General features: G+C 37.8%; 2 protein-coding genes across 33 annotated transcripts in view; one reads left to right on the plus strand and one right to left on the minus strand.

Annotated features, from left to right (window-relative positions):
* The window catches only part of ECT2L (epithelial cell transforming 2 like), a 69,145-nt gene extending 52,222 nt beyond the window's left edge, over positions 1 to 16,923 (plus strand). For 2 of the 25 annotated variants that reach the window (XM_049113118.1, XM_025422414.3), the window contains exons 14-18: positions 1,188 to 1,261; positions 1,361 to 1,517; positions 2,203 to 2,268; positions 3,652 to 3,723; positions 14,582 to 15,252. In XM_049113118.1, coding sequence (XP_048969075.1) covers positions 1,188 to 1,261; positions 1,361 to 1,517; positions 2,203 to 2,268; positions 3,652 to 3,723; positions 14,582 to 14,806 — 594 coding nt within the window. In that variant the 3' untranslated portion in view covers positions 14,807 to 15,252. The other 23 variants (XR_007412316.1, XR_007412319.1, XM_049113151.1 and 20 more) reach the window with 21 other exon arrangements.
* Positions 16,908 to 18,585, minus strand: part of REPS1 (RALBP1 associated Eps domain containing 1) — an 82,750-nt gene continuing 81,072 nt past the window's right edge. For 7 of the 8 annotated variants that reach the window (XM_025422410.3, XM_025422412.3, XM_025422411.3 and 4 more), the window contains one exon: positions 16,908 to 17,170. In XM_025422410.3, coding sequence (XP_025278195.1) covers positions 17,102 to 17,170 — 69 coding nt within the window. In that variant the 3' untranslated portion in view covers positions 16,908 to 17,101. Of the gene's footprint in view, positions 17,171 to 17,253; positions 17,751 to 18,585 lie in introns of those variants that run through there. The other variant, XM_049113076.1, reaches the window with a different exon arrangement.

The raw sequence follows: 18,585 nt of genomic DNA on the forward strand, positions 1-18,585 counted from the left end.
CTGCCAGTGTCTACTACATGCACTTTGGCTGTGTTCACCCATCCATTCTGAGGCCCTGGGGGGAAGGCCTGGCAACTGGAGGGCCTTTGAACAAGTCCTGACCTCAGACATCTTCTTTGCAGTATTCTTCTTGCTCCATTAGGGAGTTTAAATACTGCTGGACAACAGAATTATGTGAAAGGTTTATGAATAAGGCAATTTCATAGACCCAACCTTTAGGACAAGAATGGGGACAAAGTGTCACATAATATTGTAAACAAATTGATGCCAAAATTGTATAGTCAGGGATAATAATGTGTCTCTTTTAGCAGCGTGGGGCATGCAGAGAAGTAAGTACTCAGTAAATGTTAGCTATTAATATTACAACCAGTGTATATTTGACTTCTAGAAATTAGCATTACGGGCATCTTTTGGCACATATGTACTGAGAAAAATGAGGTGATTTCCTGAGTGCTCTAATGGTGATGAATGAAAACTATTTAAGGCAGACATTTAGCACAGTTACTATGGAAAACACAGTTAACAGCAGTATGACAGTGAATACTATTAATAGCTTTTTACTGTGGAGACAGCATTTACTGCCTGACAAGTACTCTGTGGATAGGATTTTCCCCCTCATCACCACAAGAGTTAGCTAGGATATCCATGTAAGACCAAGGCTCGGAGAAGTTAAATAACTTGACGGGGTCATGTAGAATTAAAGAGAATTAAATTAGATTTTTGATTTTAATCCAGACCTACCTGATTGCAGAGTTCATTTTGTCTGTACTAAGTTCACCGAATAGGGGATCCCTGGGTGGCACAGCGGTTTGGCGCCTGCCTTTGGCCCAGGGCGCGATCCTGGAGACCCGGGATCGAATCCCACGTCGGGCTCCCGGTGCATGGAGCCTGCTTCTCCCTCTGCCTGTGTCTCTGCCACTCTCTCTCTCTCTCTGTGTGTGTGTGTGTGTGACTATCATAAATAAAAAATAAAAAAAAATTAAGTTCACCGAATAGGGTAATTTCGGATAAAATTAATACACTGCACTTAGTATATTAGGAAGCACCAATAGTACTAATAATACTTTGGTTAGATGTACTTGCTGCCCTTCTGCTTTGAGTGCTTCATAGATCATGCTTGCCTGGTGGAACAGAAGGCTTTTCAACCGTATTACAGAGCAAATTTTTGACATAATGCTCACCTTTAGTGCAGAGAAATGATACCAGCATTCTGTGCTTTCCTGAAGAGGCATGATAAGACCATTGCTACCAAAATGCTGAGGTAAGTTCTGAGGGAGCACACAGTGGGGGTGGCCCAAGGACAGGGCACACTTTGATCTTCAGGGAGCGACCAGGTTTCCCTTTTCTATGCCTTATTCAGCCTCGCAGAGCTGCTTTTGTACCCATCCCGAAGATTCGAAGAATATATTAATCTTCTCTATGCTCTGAGGCTTCACACTCCTGCAGAACACGTTGACCGTGGGGACTTGACCACTGCAATTGACCAAATCAAAAAATATAAAAGTTATATAGATCAGGTTGGATGCTGATGAGGGTTCCTTCATGTTCTTTAAAAATGTTACAATGCTTTGTGGTACTGACTCAAAGATCCTGAAATGCCTTATCCTTTCGTGGTGTTCTTTACTTCAAAGTCTTTCCTCCTTTTCATGTGAAACCATTGGGTTCAGTGATTTTTGAGCACGAAGGCAGCTTTTCTAAGCCACACAACAGGAGACAATGTTTTCAGGTATCTGTATAAGTGCAATAAAACTTTTATTTTTATGGAAGTTTGAAGAACTGAATATTTGGATTGATTTTTCTAGATAACTAAAAGAAAAAAGTAAAATCCTTTGTTTTTGAAGGTACTTCTTATTAATGAACTTGTCTGCCTCCGTAACTATAGCAATCATAATTATCCTCTGAAAGAATTTGGCATCTTGGAAAACAGGACTATCGTTCAGAAAATATAGTTGTGATGTGCATATCACATGGGCATCTGGGCTGAATGTAAACTGATAATATATATGCCCTGAAGATACTTTGTAAATACAGTCTTGTCACTTACCTCTTTGTTTTAAAACATTGGGGACACAAAATTGAGATTCTTATTAAGTTTATGAAAATACTGAGCCCTGTCTCAAGTGCCATAAAATATTTTAAACCTGTTTTTAATGTATAAAAACTTTCCAATTTTAGTTTGCTTAAAATCACTTTGTTTACTAGATGAAGCAAAACATCAGGATGAAAGATCAGCTGCCAGACATACAGAGAATCGTGCGGGGATGCCCGGTGCGTATTCTGACCTACTCATTACATCTCATGCTCGTGACTTTAACCTCACATCATTGGCAAAAGGAGACATGCAGATTTTGATTCAGCTAACATCTATTGAATGCCTGCTTCATGCCATGTGCCAGCAAGCTTTCACATTTCACATCCTTGATAGCGGTAAGGATGCATATGAGAAGAAGTGCAAGTGGACTTGACCCTCCCCCATAACTTTTCTACAGCCTCAGCTCCTTGATTGGTACTTCTGTGAACATGACCTCCTTTGGGGAAAGGGGCCATGACTCCTATTATTTTATACTTTCCTGTATATCGTGCCTGGTGTAGGATTCTGTACACTGAGGACATCTGAAAAAAATCTCAAGAGTCCTCTGTTAGTTATTAACTATAGGATATCATCTGGTTCCACTCTTCCTTCTTTCTTACTGCCTTGCCTCCCACTTCATGATCAAATCACACAAATCATCTCATAGTTCTGCAATTGCATTAGCCTTTCTCCACACACTTGTGCTTTGCCCATGCTTTTCCTTCTCTGAAATTGCCTTCTTTCTCATGCTATTGGATAAACTATTTGTCCTTTAAAAATCCAGTTCAATCATTACCTTCCTTGTAAAGTTTGCCAACATCTCCAGCTGTGAGTTCCCCTCTTCTTGGTATCCTACAGCACCCTGAAGATCTCTGTCATACTTTTTTTTTTTTTTTACCACTCCTTAGTTCATGAGACTGAAGCTCCATCAGGTATGAGCTATGATTTATATCCTCTAATGTTTGGCATATAGTAGGAACTCGATATATGAAATATGTTGAATTAAGGTACCAACTTTTTGGAAATATTTTTATTTGGTCAAATTGGGGAAACAAGATGGAGCTATTTTGTTTGAATTTAGATCTGCAAATTTTGGTAGGGAGAGTGGAGTTGACTGGATTACAAAAAGTCCAAAATCTTGGAACTCACAGAGCCCGATCTTACTTCTGAATCACTGTTCACACCAAGTGATCCTCTCATGGTTAAATCAGTACAAGGGCCCAGCTTCTGAATTTTTAACAATCCATTCTTTTCCTTTCCTTGATCCCTTCTTACATGCTCCCTACCACCCCCCCTCTTTTTTTTAATACTAGGAAAGCATTTAAAGCATTTATAAATAAAACCATAATTTCTGGTACTTTTAAGAATTGGACAACACCATCAAATATAGTTTTCATTCTGAGTTCTGTGGACTTTGTAAAGAAAACCCATTTTGTCAATAATAAAAATATTCACTTTTTAATAATTCAACAGAGTTCTACTCAACACAGTTTCTGGGATATAGAACAGTTCTGCAGGAGTGGAACTTTTTATTTTCTACAAATTTATGAATGTTTCTAATTTTGTTTTTGATTTCACAGCCTCTATCAGAAGAAAACAGATATTTGATTAGGGTACAAGATGTAGCCCAACTTCACTGCTGTGATGAGGCAGTAAGTTTCCCTTTAAGGTAAACATTCAGCTATCCTATGGCTGTGACTACGTCTTGCTCATTTTGTACATGGGATTCAGTAATCTATGTATTGGACTGAAAATGTAACACACACATTCCTCTGAAGCATTGTAAGGTGCTTTATGACCTTACTCACATTCCAGGCAGAAACTGGATAGAATGTGAGAAAATACATTATCTCTGCCAGAATCACAAACTGCGTAGAGTCAGGAATTCTGAGGATGGTCATTTTCCTACTGAAAGAAGATCCAAGTGTTGTGGGTATCACACTAGTGATTTGCTCAACTATAAGAAAGAGAAGACTAGTTAATTATCCTCAAAGAGTTACTGAGGTTAGTATTAAAAAGATCTCACCAAGAGACCACCATATATTGAGGTCTCACCATATCTGTTTTGCACAGTGCTCACAGTAGTGTAAGAACAAAAGATGGGAGGGGTGCTAATTTCTGTAAGCTGGCAATCCCTTTCCTCCTCTATAACAAGGACCGGCAAACTTTCTTTGTAAAGGGTCAGATAGTAAACATCCTAGGTCTTGTTGGCCAGATGATTTTTGTGGCAACTACTAACTTCATTGTAGCACAAAAGTAGCAACATAATGATACATAAATAATGCAATCTTCATAAACAGTACAATACATAAATGAAAGAGCATGGCTGTGTTACAGTAAAATTTTATTTATAAAACAAGTGATGGGGCCATAATTTGCTGATACCTGCTTTAGAAAATTGTTTGCAAAACTATGTTCTCAATATTAATGGCAAAGATGACAACTCAGCAAATAGTAACCAAATGGAGAGAAATCAACTCCTTTAATTTGTCTAGCTCCAATAAAAGAAATAAAAATGGATTTGCCTGTTATTTCAATTAATATTTCAGTGAATATTTCCCAAAGATGTAGGTCGGTTGGCGGGGGGCGGGGGGGGGGTGGTTGGAAGAAATCCAGGGCTTTCCCCTTTTTCTTGACTAGAGAAATGAAAAATCAAATGAAAATCAAATGACACAATTGTGTCACTTTTCTCATTATCATAGTGTTTTTGTTTTGTTTTGTTGTTTTTGTTCAGTAGCAATAGAAATGAGCTGTAGGGATGGAAGGAAACTAGCTATCAAACCAGCAATTCTAAGCACACTGGGGTGGTAGGAGATGTGCTAGGGATTATTCCAGTTTTTTATTATTAGAATTTATTTTATATTTGTTTTTAATATTAGAATTTATTTCTTGCCTACATAATTTACCTTCTCTCTAAAGAACTTCTTTTAACATTTCTTTCTAGGCAGATCTACTGCAATGAATTTCCTCAATTCTTGAGAGTCTTTATTTCTCTTTCACTTTTGAAGAATAATTTTGCTGGCTACAGAATTGTCTTTTCTTTCAACATTTTACTCTCTTCTTGTTTGCCTGGTTTCTGAAGAGACATCTGGTGTAATTCTTATTCTTGTTCTTCTTTGGTAAAGTGTTTTTTTTTTTTTTTTGTTCTTTTTTTTTCCCCCCCAAGATTTTATCTTTGATTTTCTGGATTTTGAATGTAATATGCCTAGGTGTAGAAATTTTGGTATTCACCCTGCTTGGTATTCTCTAAGTTTCCTGGACCTGTGGTTTTGGACTCTCAATAATTTTGGAAAATTCTCAGCCATCATCACTTCAGGTATTTCTTCTGTTGTTCCTTTGTCTTTTTTCTCCATGTGATGATAGTCCCATTATACATATGTACACCTTTTGTAATTGTCCCACATTTCTTGGGTAGTTTGTTCCTTTCTTTTTCAGTCTTTTTTTTTCTCTTTGCTTTTCAGTTTGGGAAGTTTCTATTGATGTATCTTCAAGCTCATTGATTCTTTCCTCAGCTATGTCCAGTCTGCTAAAGAGCCCATCAGAGGCATTACTCATTTCCATTTCAGTGTTTTTAAATCTACAATCTTTTAATTCTTAGTTTCCATTTCTTTGTTTCTATTACTCATCTGTTCTTTTGTTGCATGTTGTCCTCCTTTTTCATTAGAGTACTTGGCTTATTCATTATAAATATTTTAAATTCCTGATCTAATAATTCCAACAATATCCCTGCCATATAAGTCTGACTCTGATGCTTGATTTGTCAAACTGTTCTCTTTTCTCTTCGTATGACTTGTAATTTTTTTTGTTGAAAGCTAGACATGACATGTTAGGTGAAAAGAACTGATGTATGGCATCCCTGGTGGCTCAGCAGTTTAGCACTGCCTTCACTTCAGCCCAGGGCCTGATCCTGGAGACCCGGGTCCCTGCATGGAGCCTGTGTCTCTGTCTCTCTGTCTCTCTCTCTCTCTCTGTTTGTCTCCCATGAATAAATAAATAAAATCTTTAAAAATAAATAAAATAAAATAAAATCTTAAAAAAAAAAAGAACTGATGTAAACAGTTCTTCAGTGTGAGGTTTTGTTTATGTGGCTAGATATTAGCCTATTTTTACTGCTTGTTGTAGCTGTGGTATCAGAGGCTACAGTTTATTTTGGTATTCTTGTTTTTGTCTCCCCTGTTGTCACTAAGTTTCCCTAGAGATCCCTTAAATAGGGTCTGAGCCTTCTAGTTCTTATTAGCTGTAATCCCTTGTCATTATAAGGAATCCTTTTGATGTGGTGTCAAATGGGAAGGGAAGAAGAGTTCTATAATCTCATGATTAGGTCTTAATTTTTTAGTGAGCTGTGCCCCTGGGCTAGGACTCTCACAAGTGTCTTTCAGTCCTTTTTGTTTTGTTGTACACCTCTAAGAGACAGGAAGGCTAGAGGGGCCTGGAGGTAGGTGTTTCCCTTCCCCCATATGGTTAGATTCTGGTAAAATAGTTTCCCTTGAGGTAAACTGTAAGGTTTACCCCATCTTTTCCTTTGGTAAAGAGAAGAGAACTTTTCCGGCACCATTTCTAAAAAGTTACCATTCCCCTCCCTATCAGGAATAATGAAAATATTTTTCTTTGATCTTCACAGTGAGAACCTAGTGGTGCTCCTGGAAGTAAAACTCCTGAAAGTTTTAAATTCATGCAAATGGAGAGAGAATGTTCCCCTAAGGCTAGGCTTCCAGGAGTTGCTACTCTCTTAAAGTAGTTCACACTGACTCTTAACAATTAGTCGGTTCTCCTTTAAATACTCTTTTTTGATGCTCCTCCAGCAAGGAGTTTCTGCTTCCAGTAAGCTGTGCTTCTGTCAGTGTCTCTCCAGCTTTTGGGGTGCTGGTTTCCCTTGTGACCTTAATTCACCGATACATCAGAGAAGAGTTGTTGATGCTGAGGTTTTCAGCTTCTTTTTTGTTGTGAGGTTGGAAGTTAGGACTTCCAAGCTCTTTACCTGTCCAACCAGAAACCAGATTCTCAATTATTAGAATTTAGGCTTGTTTTCAGTATTGGGACAACAGAGAGTACAATTAAGAATTTGAGGACAATGGGAGAATACTAAATTATTTTACCCTCTAATTATGAGGTACATTTATATTAAAATAGGTACTATCTCAGTGATTTGCCAAGCAAATAAATGTAAATGTAACTTTAACATTTAAAATTAAGTAAATACAAGATAGGTTCATATTCCAAAAAGTATTATAAAATATTTAGCCTGCAACTTTGTTTTCTATCATTTTGGAATGTCCCATAAAACTTAAGAAATCCCATTCCCATAACTTCCACTAGGGATTTCTATTCAGAGGAAACTCTGCTTATATTTATAATACTGACTCACATGAGTATAAGGCTTTATAATTTACCATATTTTTAAGTCAACGCTTTTATTTTTTATTGTAATCTCTACACCCAACATGGGGCTTAAACTCACAACCCCGAGATCAAGAGTCACATGCTCTTCCCACTGAACTAGCCAGGTGCCCCTATCATATTTTTAAAGTCTCTCATTTGATACACTCATTACAATCACTTGCTAAGGCATGTAGGACTGGAACAGTGTTATTGGTGAGAATCTGGATTTAAGTAAGTTTTCTGAGGCCACAGAAAAAGTGCTGGTCTGAAATTCAAAACCAAGTTTCACTGCTCTATCTACTGATTAGGCCAGCAGGTGAAAAAATGAACTGAACCTTCCTCTAAATAAATTCATCAGCTGAGTAGCACGTACTAGCCAAATTACTAATAGACAAGAGCTGTGACAGAAAAAAACAAGTAAATATTTACACCATAAATGAAAACATTTCCTCTGGGCTAGAGATGAAGTCATAGGGTCGTTTTAGAGCGAGGTGATTTGGAGCTATTGGTCTATGGATACAGCCCACAGTTTGGGGATATGTTAAGCTTTTATAATATGTAATTTGGAACTTTTTTTTAAATTTTTATTTATTTATGATAGTCACAGAGAGAGAGAGAGAGGCGCAGAGACACAGGCAGAGGGAGAAGCAGGCTCCATGCACCGGGAGCCCGATGTGGGATTCGATCCCGGGTCTCCAGGATCACGCCCTGGGCCAAAGGCAGGCGCCAAACCGCTGCGCCACCCAGGGATCCCGTAATTTGGAACTTTTATATCATTTTTCCAGAAACACCAATTTGCATTGATGTGACTTAAGCCTGCTGGTTTTTATTTTTTTATTTTATTTTTATTTATGATATAGAGAGAGAGAGAGGCAGAGACACAGGCAGAGGGAGAAGCAGGCTCCATGCACCGGGAGCCCGATGTGGGATTCGATCCTGGGTCTCCAGGATCACGCCCCGGGCCAAAGGCAGGCGCTAAACCACTGCGCCACCCAGGGATCCCAAGCCTGCTGGTTTTTAAACAGGCTTTTTATGTTCTTGTTGTTCTCTCTTCCTTCACTTGATGCAAAGGTGACAAAAGATGAAGCCCTCTAGGACTGGTAAATAGTGGCATGGCCTTGAATCACCGAAGGGAGACATCTACTTCTCAGACCAAGTCCTCTTGGGGAAAACCCCTATTACACTGCCCAAAATGCATAGTGTAAACATTCTTCTTAGCCTTACACAAAGAGACCGGCAGTCACTTACCAAGGCAACTACATATTGGGGACTTCCCAGGGATACTGGCCTCTGGCTCTGAATCGATTCTTATCCTGGAAACTCAGAAAGCCGCTAGCATCAAAAGTCAGCGTGTGGATTTATAGGAGCTACAGTTGTGGTTCAGGTCGGCTCAGAGAACCTATAGCTCACTGTTGTCTGTTCATGCCCGAGGTTGTAAGATTCCTTTCAAGGTTTTATGTATTTATATAAGTTGGGTACTTCATCCTGTTGGCAGTCTAATACAATAAACAACAATAAAACATTTCTAGAATGATATTAGTAATTTAAACTGTAATAGACCTGTTATATTCTGCTGAGTCATTTGAACTATTTCTGAACAAGAAAAGAAACCCTACACAAGTTCAGGGGAAAAGAAATTGTACCCTTGGAATTGGTTCTTGGAGTTGGAGTTGGTTCTTTTGAATCTGCAGAAGTGGCTTTCTGAAACCCTATTAGGATCCATAGTTTCCACTTCTATTGCTTTATTATGTCAATATGAAAGGTGAAATTATTTACTTTGACATATGTAGAACTATTGTTAAGTTTTTAAAAAAGGTTCTGGTGTTTCTCATCTCTGCATGAAAATTGTTGGAGATCTTGAGGGCCTCCCTCCCTCGCTCCCTTCCTTCCCTATGCTCTCCCTTTCCTTCTTTCTTTTAAAGATTTTATCCACTCATTTTAAGGAGGGAGGGTGAGAGACAGTATGAATGGTGGGAGGAGCAGATGGAGAGGGACAAGCAGACTCCATGCTGAGCCTGACACAGGACTTGATCCCACCACCCTGAGATCATGACCTGAGCCCAAATCAAGAGTACAACACTTAACCTACTGAGCTGCCCAGGTGCTCCTTGAGGGTCTTAACTTAGTAAATGGCTTTTGAAAACCTTTTTTTTTTTTTTTTTTTTTAGAGATTTTATTTATTCATTCATGAGAGAGACACACAGAGAGAGAAGCAGACACAGGCAGAGGGATTAGCAGGCCCCATGCAGGGAGCCCAATGTGTGACTCCATCCCGGGACTCCAGGATCACACCCTGGGCCGAAGGCAGGCGTTAAACCGTTGAGCCACCCAGGGATCCCCCTGAAAACCTTTTTTTCTAGATAGAACAGATTTTAAATAGCACTCGCATAATCAGATTGAAATAATGAAAACCTCTTTGTGTCTTCAAGCCTCCTTCCCTGTTCACGTCCTCTAATTACAAGTGGCCTCAATTCCGAGATAATGTGCCTGCTCCTGCCCTTCCTTGGGCCAACCACCCGCTCGCTCCCTGTGGGTCACAAAATTGGGATCCTCTCCTTTACCTCCACCCCCAGTGTGACCCTTTCCAAAGGAAAAAGGTGATTACTTACCAAAGCAACCACCCCTTTCAAAGCCACTCCTTTAGAACACATTCTGATAATTCAGGTAAAACAGCAGAGTTTTATTATAGCTTTGAACATTTTTCTAAACTGGTACGAGAGGAGAAGTAATTGTTCTTCTTATTAGTTATATGGTAAAATTGCCAGAAAAGGACAATATGGGTGGGGTTCTCTTATCTACTTAAAGTGGCCATTCACCACATATAGACCATTACACACAGATTTAAATATCTCCTACCTTTCTTGCTTCCTCTCTTCCTCGTCACTAGTTCTATATGCACCATTATTGTCAGGATACCCTATCAACTTGATCTAGAATATGATTTCCTGTAAGACATCAGTATATGTGAAGCACCACACTCCTTCCAGCCTAAGTCATAACCACATAGACATGGAGAGAAAATGTGTGAGAAAGGCAAAGCTGGCTCTGGTGGTTGGGTGACCACTGCATTTCTCCTTAACCATACACTTAACATAGCCAGTACCTCCTAACACTCTCCAAATAGCTGAACCTGAAATATAATAGTCCTCACCAGGACTCTGGATCCAATCCTTTGCCTAGCATGACACAGTTGTAACTAATAGATGGTTTAAATGCCTCACCACTCAAAGTGTGCTCTGCACATCAGCATTATAAGGGAGCTATTATAGATGCAGAAAATCTCAGAACTCTAGCTCTACTGCATCAAAATTTGCATTTTAACAAAAATCTCCAGGTAATTTAGAGGGACATTAAAGTTTGTACTGTGTGTAAGTCAGAGCCATTGTCATATACAATGAATTCTAAATGGTAATTTTAGCAGCTTTTATGGACAGCAATCAGTTTTTTTTTTTTTTTAAGATTTTATTTATTTATTCATGAGAGACATAGAAAGAGACAGACACAGGCAGAGAGAGAAGCAGGCTCCATGCAGGGGGCCCGATGCAGGACTTGATCCCAGCTCTCCAGGATTACGCCCTGGACTGAAGGCAGTGCTAAATTGCTGAGCCACCCAGGCTGCCCATCAATCTGAAAGTTTTTGATAAAAATACATAAAACCTTTGACCAATCAATCCTACCCTCCACAGGCCTATTTGATAGAAGTAACCGTGTAAGGGATTTGATTTTATGTGAAGATCAGTTTATTCGAACATTGCACATAGTGGCAATAAAGAACTAGTGAAAGGAGGGAAGGGAGAAAAGAGACCCAAGTCTGTAAACAAAATCACTGAGCATCGGGACACCTGGGTGGCTCAGTGTTGAGTGTGCACCTTCAGATCAGGGTGTCATCCTGGGTCCTGGGATTGAATCCAGGGCTCCCTTCGAGGAGCCTGTTCTCCCTCTGTATCTCTGCCTCTCCATTTCTCATGAATAAATAAAATCTTTAAACAAAAACAAAGAACAAAATCACTGAGCATCAAAAGGGGAATAGTTGAATAAATGATGGTCTACCCACACCCTAAAGTATTATTTGGCCATTAAAAATAATAAAGGGGCACCTGGGTGGCTCAGTTCGTTAAGCATTGGACTCTTGATTTTGGCTCAGGTCATATCAGGTCCTGGGATCAGTGTAGGGTCTGCTGGAGATTCTCTCACTCTGTCCCTCCCCCCACTTGAGTTCTTTCAAATAAATTAAAAAAAAAAAACATAAATAAAATAAAGCAAAATAAAAAATAGTTAACTTGGGATCCCTGGGTGGCTCAGCGGTTTAGTGCCTGCCTTTGGCCCAGGGCGCGATCCTGGAGTCTTGGGATCGAATCCCGCGTCGGGTTCCCGGCATGGAGCCTGCTTCTCCTTCCTGTGTCTCTGCCTCTCTCTATCATGAATAAAAAAAAAAAAAAAAAAAAAAAAAAAAAAAAAAAGGTTAACTTGAAGTGATTCCCATTCCTAAGTGAGAAAAGCAGGAAAAAACTGTGGATAATATAACCATTTTTGTAAAATTATGGCAACCTACCTATAAATAGATGTATACATACATACCTATGTGTGGGTGGGATTACCTGAGCAAGGATGAAAACAAAGATAGAGAGTGGTTGGCCTGAGTGCAGGGAGGAGGGGACCAAGCAAAAAGAAAAAGTGAAACAAAAAAGGACACTTAAAAAAAAAAAGCCAATGGTATGGATTGATGCCACTTAAGCATTTATGTACAACTTTATAAGGATTTAAATTGACAATTTAAAAATCAAACAAATATGGTAAAGGTAAAAAATGAGACTTCCTCTGAACATCAAGCCAGACTCCCTTCCTTAGAGTAACTGAGGGTTGCTTGATGCTTCTAAGAGAAAAACGTTTTTTGGGTTATCCTATCAAAACACTGAGATACCCTCACGTGGTCTCTCCTGGTGTATGGGTGTGTGTGGGGTGCTAGCTCCTCCACAACATGTTGCTTGACTCCCTGGTGAGTACACACACAAGTAAACCAATACTAGGGTACATCAGACACAAAATTCCAAACTTGACAGAGGTTTAATGACACAGCTCTAGCATGATTCATGTCAGAAAGGAGAAGTTCCATGTCCCTTTCCCTCATATTGATTGAATCCTTGCCTAGCAGGTAAGTCAATTCATTCCACCAAGAACCTTGAGGCCCACCCACAGCATTGGTCTGAGACAGAAGGGACTCTTCACACCAGGAGGAAAATATGAGAACTCCAACGAGCCACCCCAAAGGTCTGTAGTGGGCAAAGCCTTGACTGTTGGCTTATCAATGCAAAAATGGTGTACTGTGTAACAAAGCGTGTAGGTCTACCTAACCCTTTTCCACTTTAACACAGGCTCTACGGGGATCCCTGGGTGGCGCAGCGGTTTGGCGCCTGCCTTTGGCCCAGGGCGTGATCCTGGAGACCCGGGATCAAATCCCACATCGGGCTCCCGGTGCATGGAGCCTGCTTCTCCCTCTGCCTGTGTCTCTGCCTCTCTCTCTGTGTGACTATCATAAATAAATAAATAAATATTAAAAAAACAAAACAAAACAAAAAAACACAGGCTCTACGAACAAACCTGTGACCTCAGTCTTTTCCTCTTCAATGATGCACTGCTGGTTTCTAGTCGGGGCACACTGCATACTCCATTTGAAAGAACTTCAAAATCCACCTACCAGTTCATTGCATCAGTGGCCCTTCATAGGTTACTTGTAGAGGATATTCCAGATTCCAAATGTATGTATTCTTTTTCTTCCAAGAGTTAAAGACCTTTAGAAAGCTGTATTATATAATGCTCATTAACTATTGAAATATAGAAAAAGGAATGGAATTTTCATTTCCAAGTTTGCAAATAGTTCTCCCAATGTTTTTAGGATTTCATTAATGTAAATTTGCATCTACCTGAAATAGCAAAAGAAAGGAATGCTGGCATTGTCAGACATGCACTACATTATTAGGAAAATAACTTTTGAAAATCACAAAGGGAAGCATGAACCCACATTATCCTGAGTTCTTTGAAGCAATCAGCCAGGAGAGCCACTACTTACTACTGCTTGTAAATGTTACAACTTTACACTTTTACCTATTATTTTTCCATTTTACTAGGACTCTGTACTGCCTATCAATGTTACTATTTTTTTTTTAATTTTTATATGCTGTTTCCATTCCACTAGAACAAAGTGATTACTACAGATCTGTGTACCTTTTAAGTTCATATTCAAGTTGACAGTTCTTCTCTAATTAACAGATTTGCAAAGGATGTTTAATAACAAACATTTCACTCATTAATCTCAATGGAACTGTCGTCTGTTACAAAAAGAAACCCTACTTAAAACTACCATGCCTATTTTTAATTATTGTCCTACACTCTACTTCTTAAGCTCAAAAGGATCCTTCTCTTTCCTGTTAGGCCAATCTGAATGGAGTACCTCTCGTTCCAATCCTTTTCACCACGTGAAGGCAGGACTGACAAAGGTTTTAGGGAACTCACCCTGTAAAAAGGATTGCTTCCCTTTAGCTTTAGCATCATTTTAAATCTGAACCTGAGAAAAAATGAATACCAAAGGTGAAAATAAGTATTTCCACCTAGAAGACAAACTCAGGTGACATATCTATAATCACTAGGAATGGTTAAGGAGAGTAAGATATCTACTTTTCATCTCCCCTTAAGTCAGCACTGTCCAGTTGTCAAATTGCTGTCAGCTACATAGGTGGCTTAATTCTAACAAAGGCCTTCATACCAAGGTGGGTCAGGCTTAGCTCTCAGCATCTTTACTTGCACCAACTCAAGGCAGACTGTTACTGGTGCTAGTTTCTTCTGGAGTGGCTGAGACAAGGAATTAAAGAACATGACATCATTTACCACTTAGTCTTTAAAAATAACTGCTAATTAAACAATCACAAAGACGAGATTATTTTAGATTATATTACAATTATTCAGTATTTTTAGTAAGTTATATTCTAAAATGGACTTGTGTTTGTTGGAATTCCTTTTCAGTTGTCAATACACTCCTCAAGATGACTTGATCAATTATTGAATTTTAAAACATTTTCTTTTCTTTTGATTGTGACCTGCCAGGATTAATTAGTGGGCTTGAAATATTTTTTACAGATGTCAAGAATGCATTTATTCTTCATGGTCCAAAACATGAATGGATTTGTGCTACAGAGGCTGAGGATGATAAATTCCTATGGTTGTCAGTGCTCCAAAGTGCAATCAAAAGTAGTATGGAGAAGTGAGAAAACATTATGGACGCTAATTCTCCCTGGCAAAGATGGTGTATTTTGTGTTCCAGAAGATACAGTAGGAAGCGGAATGATGATTTGTCATGGATGATGGGAGAATGAACTAGGATGACCCATAAAGTCCCTCCTAACTTTTAAACTTTATCACCTATGTTCAACTATGCAAAGAAATGTATAGTAATAACAATTTGAGCCCAAAATTCTGAAGCACTTCTTTTTGTAGTTATTTTTCAGACAGTATTATTTAATTTGACTGATAAAACCTAAGACAGAACAAGGATAATTGTGTACTTAAACTTTTGTTTTATGATCTAATGAAAAAGTCAGTATAAACAAGCATTTCTTAATGATCAGTCTAGAGAAATATTTTGATTTACCAATCCCATCTTTATAAATTTTCATGATATAATTATTGATTTAAAAATGTGTATAAGAATTTTAAAGGGCAATTTACTCAAAAACCTATTACATACATCCTTAATGTGAACATACTCCTCCAGAGAGCATTAAAAATAAACCACTATGAAGTACTAAAAAGTACCGTGATTTTTTTAATTTTTTTTTTTTTTAATTTATTTATGATAGTCACAGAGAGAGAGAGAGAGAGGCAGAGACACAGGCAGAGGGAGAAGCAGGCTCCATGCACCGGGAGCCCGACGTGGGATTCGATCCCTGGTCTCCAGGATCGCGCCCTGGGCCAAAGGCAGGCGCCAAACCGCTGCACCACCCAGGGATCCCTGATTTTTAAGTGTCTTTTGGTTGCAAAGTTAAAATTTTCAGACCTTCCAAGTAAGAAGTTTCAAAAAGTTAAATTAGACATTGTTAAATTAGAAGGCTGTTGGGGGGAAAAAAAACTTTTAGGAAACAAAAATAATTAAGACAATTGTGTTTCAAGAAACAGCAAAACAGGTGTTCAGTAGTTTTCTGTACTTTTAAAATCATTTAATTATTTAACAAACTGAAGCTATAAATCTATTAGCCACTTGGAACTTCTGCTGATGTATACACATTTTTTAAGTAAAGTCGGTATTAATCTTGGGAGCTTTCATTTGTCAGTTTCCTTTCTCTTTCATATTCTCTTTTCAGATAATAAAAATCTACAAGTATACCCTTGGACTGTGAACTGGGCTATTTTAAAGTTTCTTTTTTCCAATAACATACAAAATTCCTTCTAATTCTTAAAAATTTAAATTCCTATTAAAAATGTAGAGAAGTTAAAATATTGTTCTGTGTTATTAGTATAAAATCACACTTTGATTCTGTGATCCTACAGAATAAACCTCTACATCTGATGTTGGTCAGCAGTGAATGCAAATTTACATATGTGATCAAAATGTATCTATATCATATAAATATGAAACAAATCATACGACATTATATCATCCTGAATAGGGCACACTGCAGAAGCTCTGTTAATAGGAAAAACCAATCTATATGGCTGAAGATTGAATGACAAGATAGCTGAAAGTAAATTAGAAATCTCCAGAAATTTCCATTTATTTCATGAATAATCAATGCCCTCAGATGTTTTAAAACATTATTATTTGAAAATAATCTCTGTAGCAACTGATAAGCATAAGCTTCTAATTGAGAGTTAAATGCATAAATCATGCAAAAAATGATGATGTTTGCATTGGGTGGTACTTATGTTGTTTGTGGTCACAATACCTTCCCTTCGCTTCTAGGAGACAATCAAGAAAGACCTGTCTTCATAGCATCTTCATAAGTTTACATGACTGCTGAGGTAAAATCACACACACAACAATTCTAGGTTATTGGCAAAACTGCTCCAATTTTCACTGGGAAAATAAGAATATCTGCCCCTCAAGTTAACATAGAAGAACCTGGAAGTACCACAGGACCGCCAAAGAACACTGATTATGGTTAAAGGATGCCTCAACCAATACAGTTCTTTCAAATCAAAAATTAAGTAGGAAACTCATTTTCAAAATTTTTACAAAATATAGATGCTTTATGTAAAATATTAAACCTAAAAAACAAATTGACAATTTATTTAATTTTCTCTCCTTTTACAAGTATTTGTGCTTGAGATATAGATGGGAAGGCCATTCTGTAAACCAAATCTGTGTGAGGTGCTGGCCAGGTAAATATGCTGAACCAATGTCATGTATTCCTGATACTATGGAGTAAGATGGGTGGGCTATACCAACAAACAAAATATATCCTCCAAGAAAAGTCATCCTGACCCTTTTATTGTTGAAATTAAAAAATAAAAGATACTTAAATACAGGTGAACATATAGGGCAAAACAGAATCATAAAATTTAACGTTGAATTAAGCAGTGAGCTGAATGTTTGGGTCTCCAAATTGGCTTGAACCCAAAACTGCTTAAAAATGGGTATGTTCACAGTTAACGGCAATTGGCTTATAGGTGAGAGAATGGTCGAAGCTGTTCCAGTTGAACTTCCAGAGAAATTCTCTCCTCAAGAACATCCTGAAAAAGATGCAAAACTAAGTTATGTTTCGAAGTATATAAAAGTAAGGCACATCTAACAACAACTCAGTATCAAGGAAACAATCTAAATTTGTTAAGAAGATGAAGGGAGAGTCATTCATATTTTAAGAGGATACTTCACTTAGGAAAGTTTATATGTATGTAATATTAAAATATGATCTTAATTAAAATATTTTTCTTACTAAATAAATCAGGGTAATAAAGTGTTTTTTTAATTATTAGAAAAGCCAATATTTGCAAATGATGCTATTAATTCATGCATTTTGCATTAAGCCTACACCCTACAGTAACAGTAGATGACCATTAACACAGACTCTTTCCCCTGGTGATTATAATATCTGGTCATAACAACTCCTGAACCTGATTTGAGTTTGGGTTTCACAATGAATAAATTTATTTTGCAATCAGAATTTCTAATCACTGTTGGTTTTGAGCAGTCTTTTCAGATAGCCAGCAAATCCTAACTTACCTACTTATTTTGATTTTTCTCAATCATGCTGATAGTATTGTGTTTTAATCAGAACTACCTCTTCCTACTTCATATCATACTTCCTGTTTTCTGTTCTCAAAAATAATGAGAAAAGTTATTTTTAAAATAGCTCCTATATACATGTTTCTATAAGGCGTCTTTAGTTCTTCAGAAAAAGACCCATCAACAAAATTTCCATTATCAAAGTATGATAACAGCAAGCTTATCCTTAGTTTTACGTTATTCCTTTATAATAGACCAAATTCATAATCATAGAATGACTACAAATATCTACTTTGATCAAAGAGCTATACAAAAATATCATTCATTCACAGATATTTATCAAGTGCCTAACATGTGCTAGGTATGGGGGTAGAGACAAGATGGTTATGAGTTTATTGAGGAGAGTCCCACTTTATTTCTGATTTCCTGCCTAAACATTAACACATCCCTCTCTCTCTTTTTCTCTTCAAAGTATTTTTGTGTGGACAACCTATATATGGTCAACCTGCACAGAAAAAAATTATGATTTACTCTCAGTGAGTTCATTTTAGTAGGACAAAGAGACAAATGTGCCATAATAATTCCAGATAGTGTGATGAATGCTGGTTGAGGGATAAAAACAGAATGTTATGGGAACAAGCATTCATTTTACACTTCCACGGACTCTTTTTTCCTCATTTTAGTGGTTTGCAACCTTCCAAGTGGGACCAACAGTCATTCCCATCATCCGGAAGCTTACAAAGAAATGCAGAATTCTCAGATCCCACTCCATACCTAGTATGAATCAGAATTTGCATTTTAACACGATCTCTGATTAACTGTATACACATCAAGATGTGAGAACCACTGGTTTACAAGACATGAATGCTTAATAATGTTGGTAAACCATGAATGATTCTGGCTAATTTTTACTTGTAGGGAT

The sequence above is a fragment of the Canis lupus genome, chromosome 1 (assembly GCF_003254725.2).
Source record: "Canis lupus dingo isolate Sandy chromosome 1, ASM325472v2, whole genome shotgun sequence".
Taxonomy (NCBI): Eukaryota; Metazoa; Chordata; class Mammalia; order Carnivora; family Canidae; genus Canis; species Canis lupus.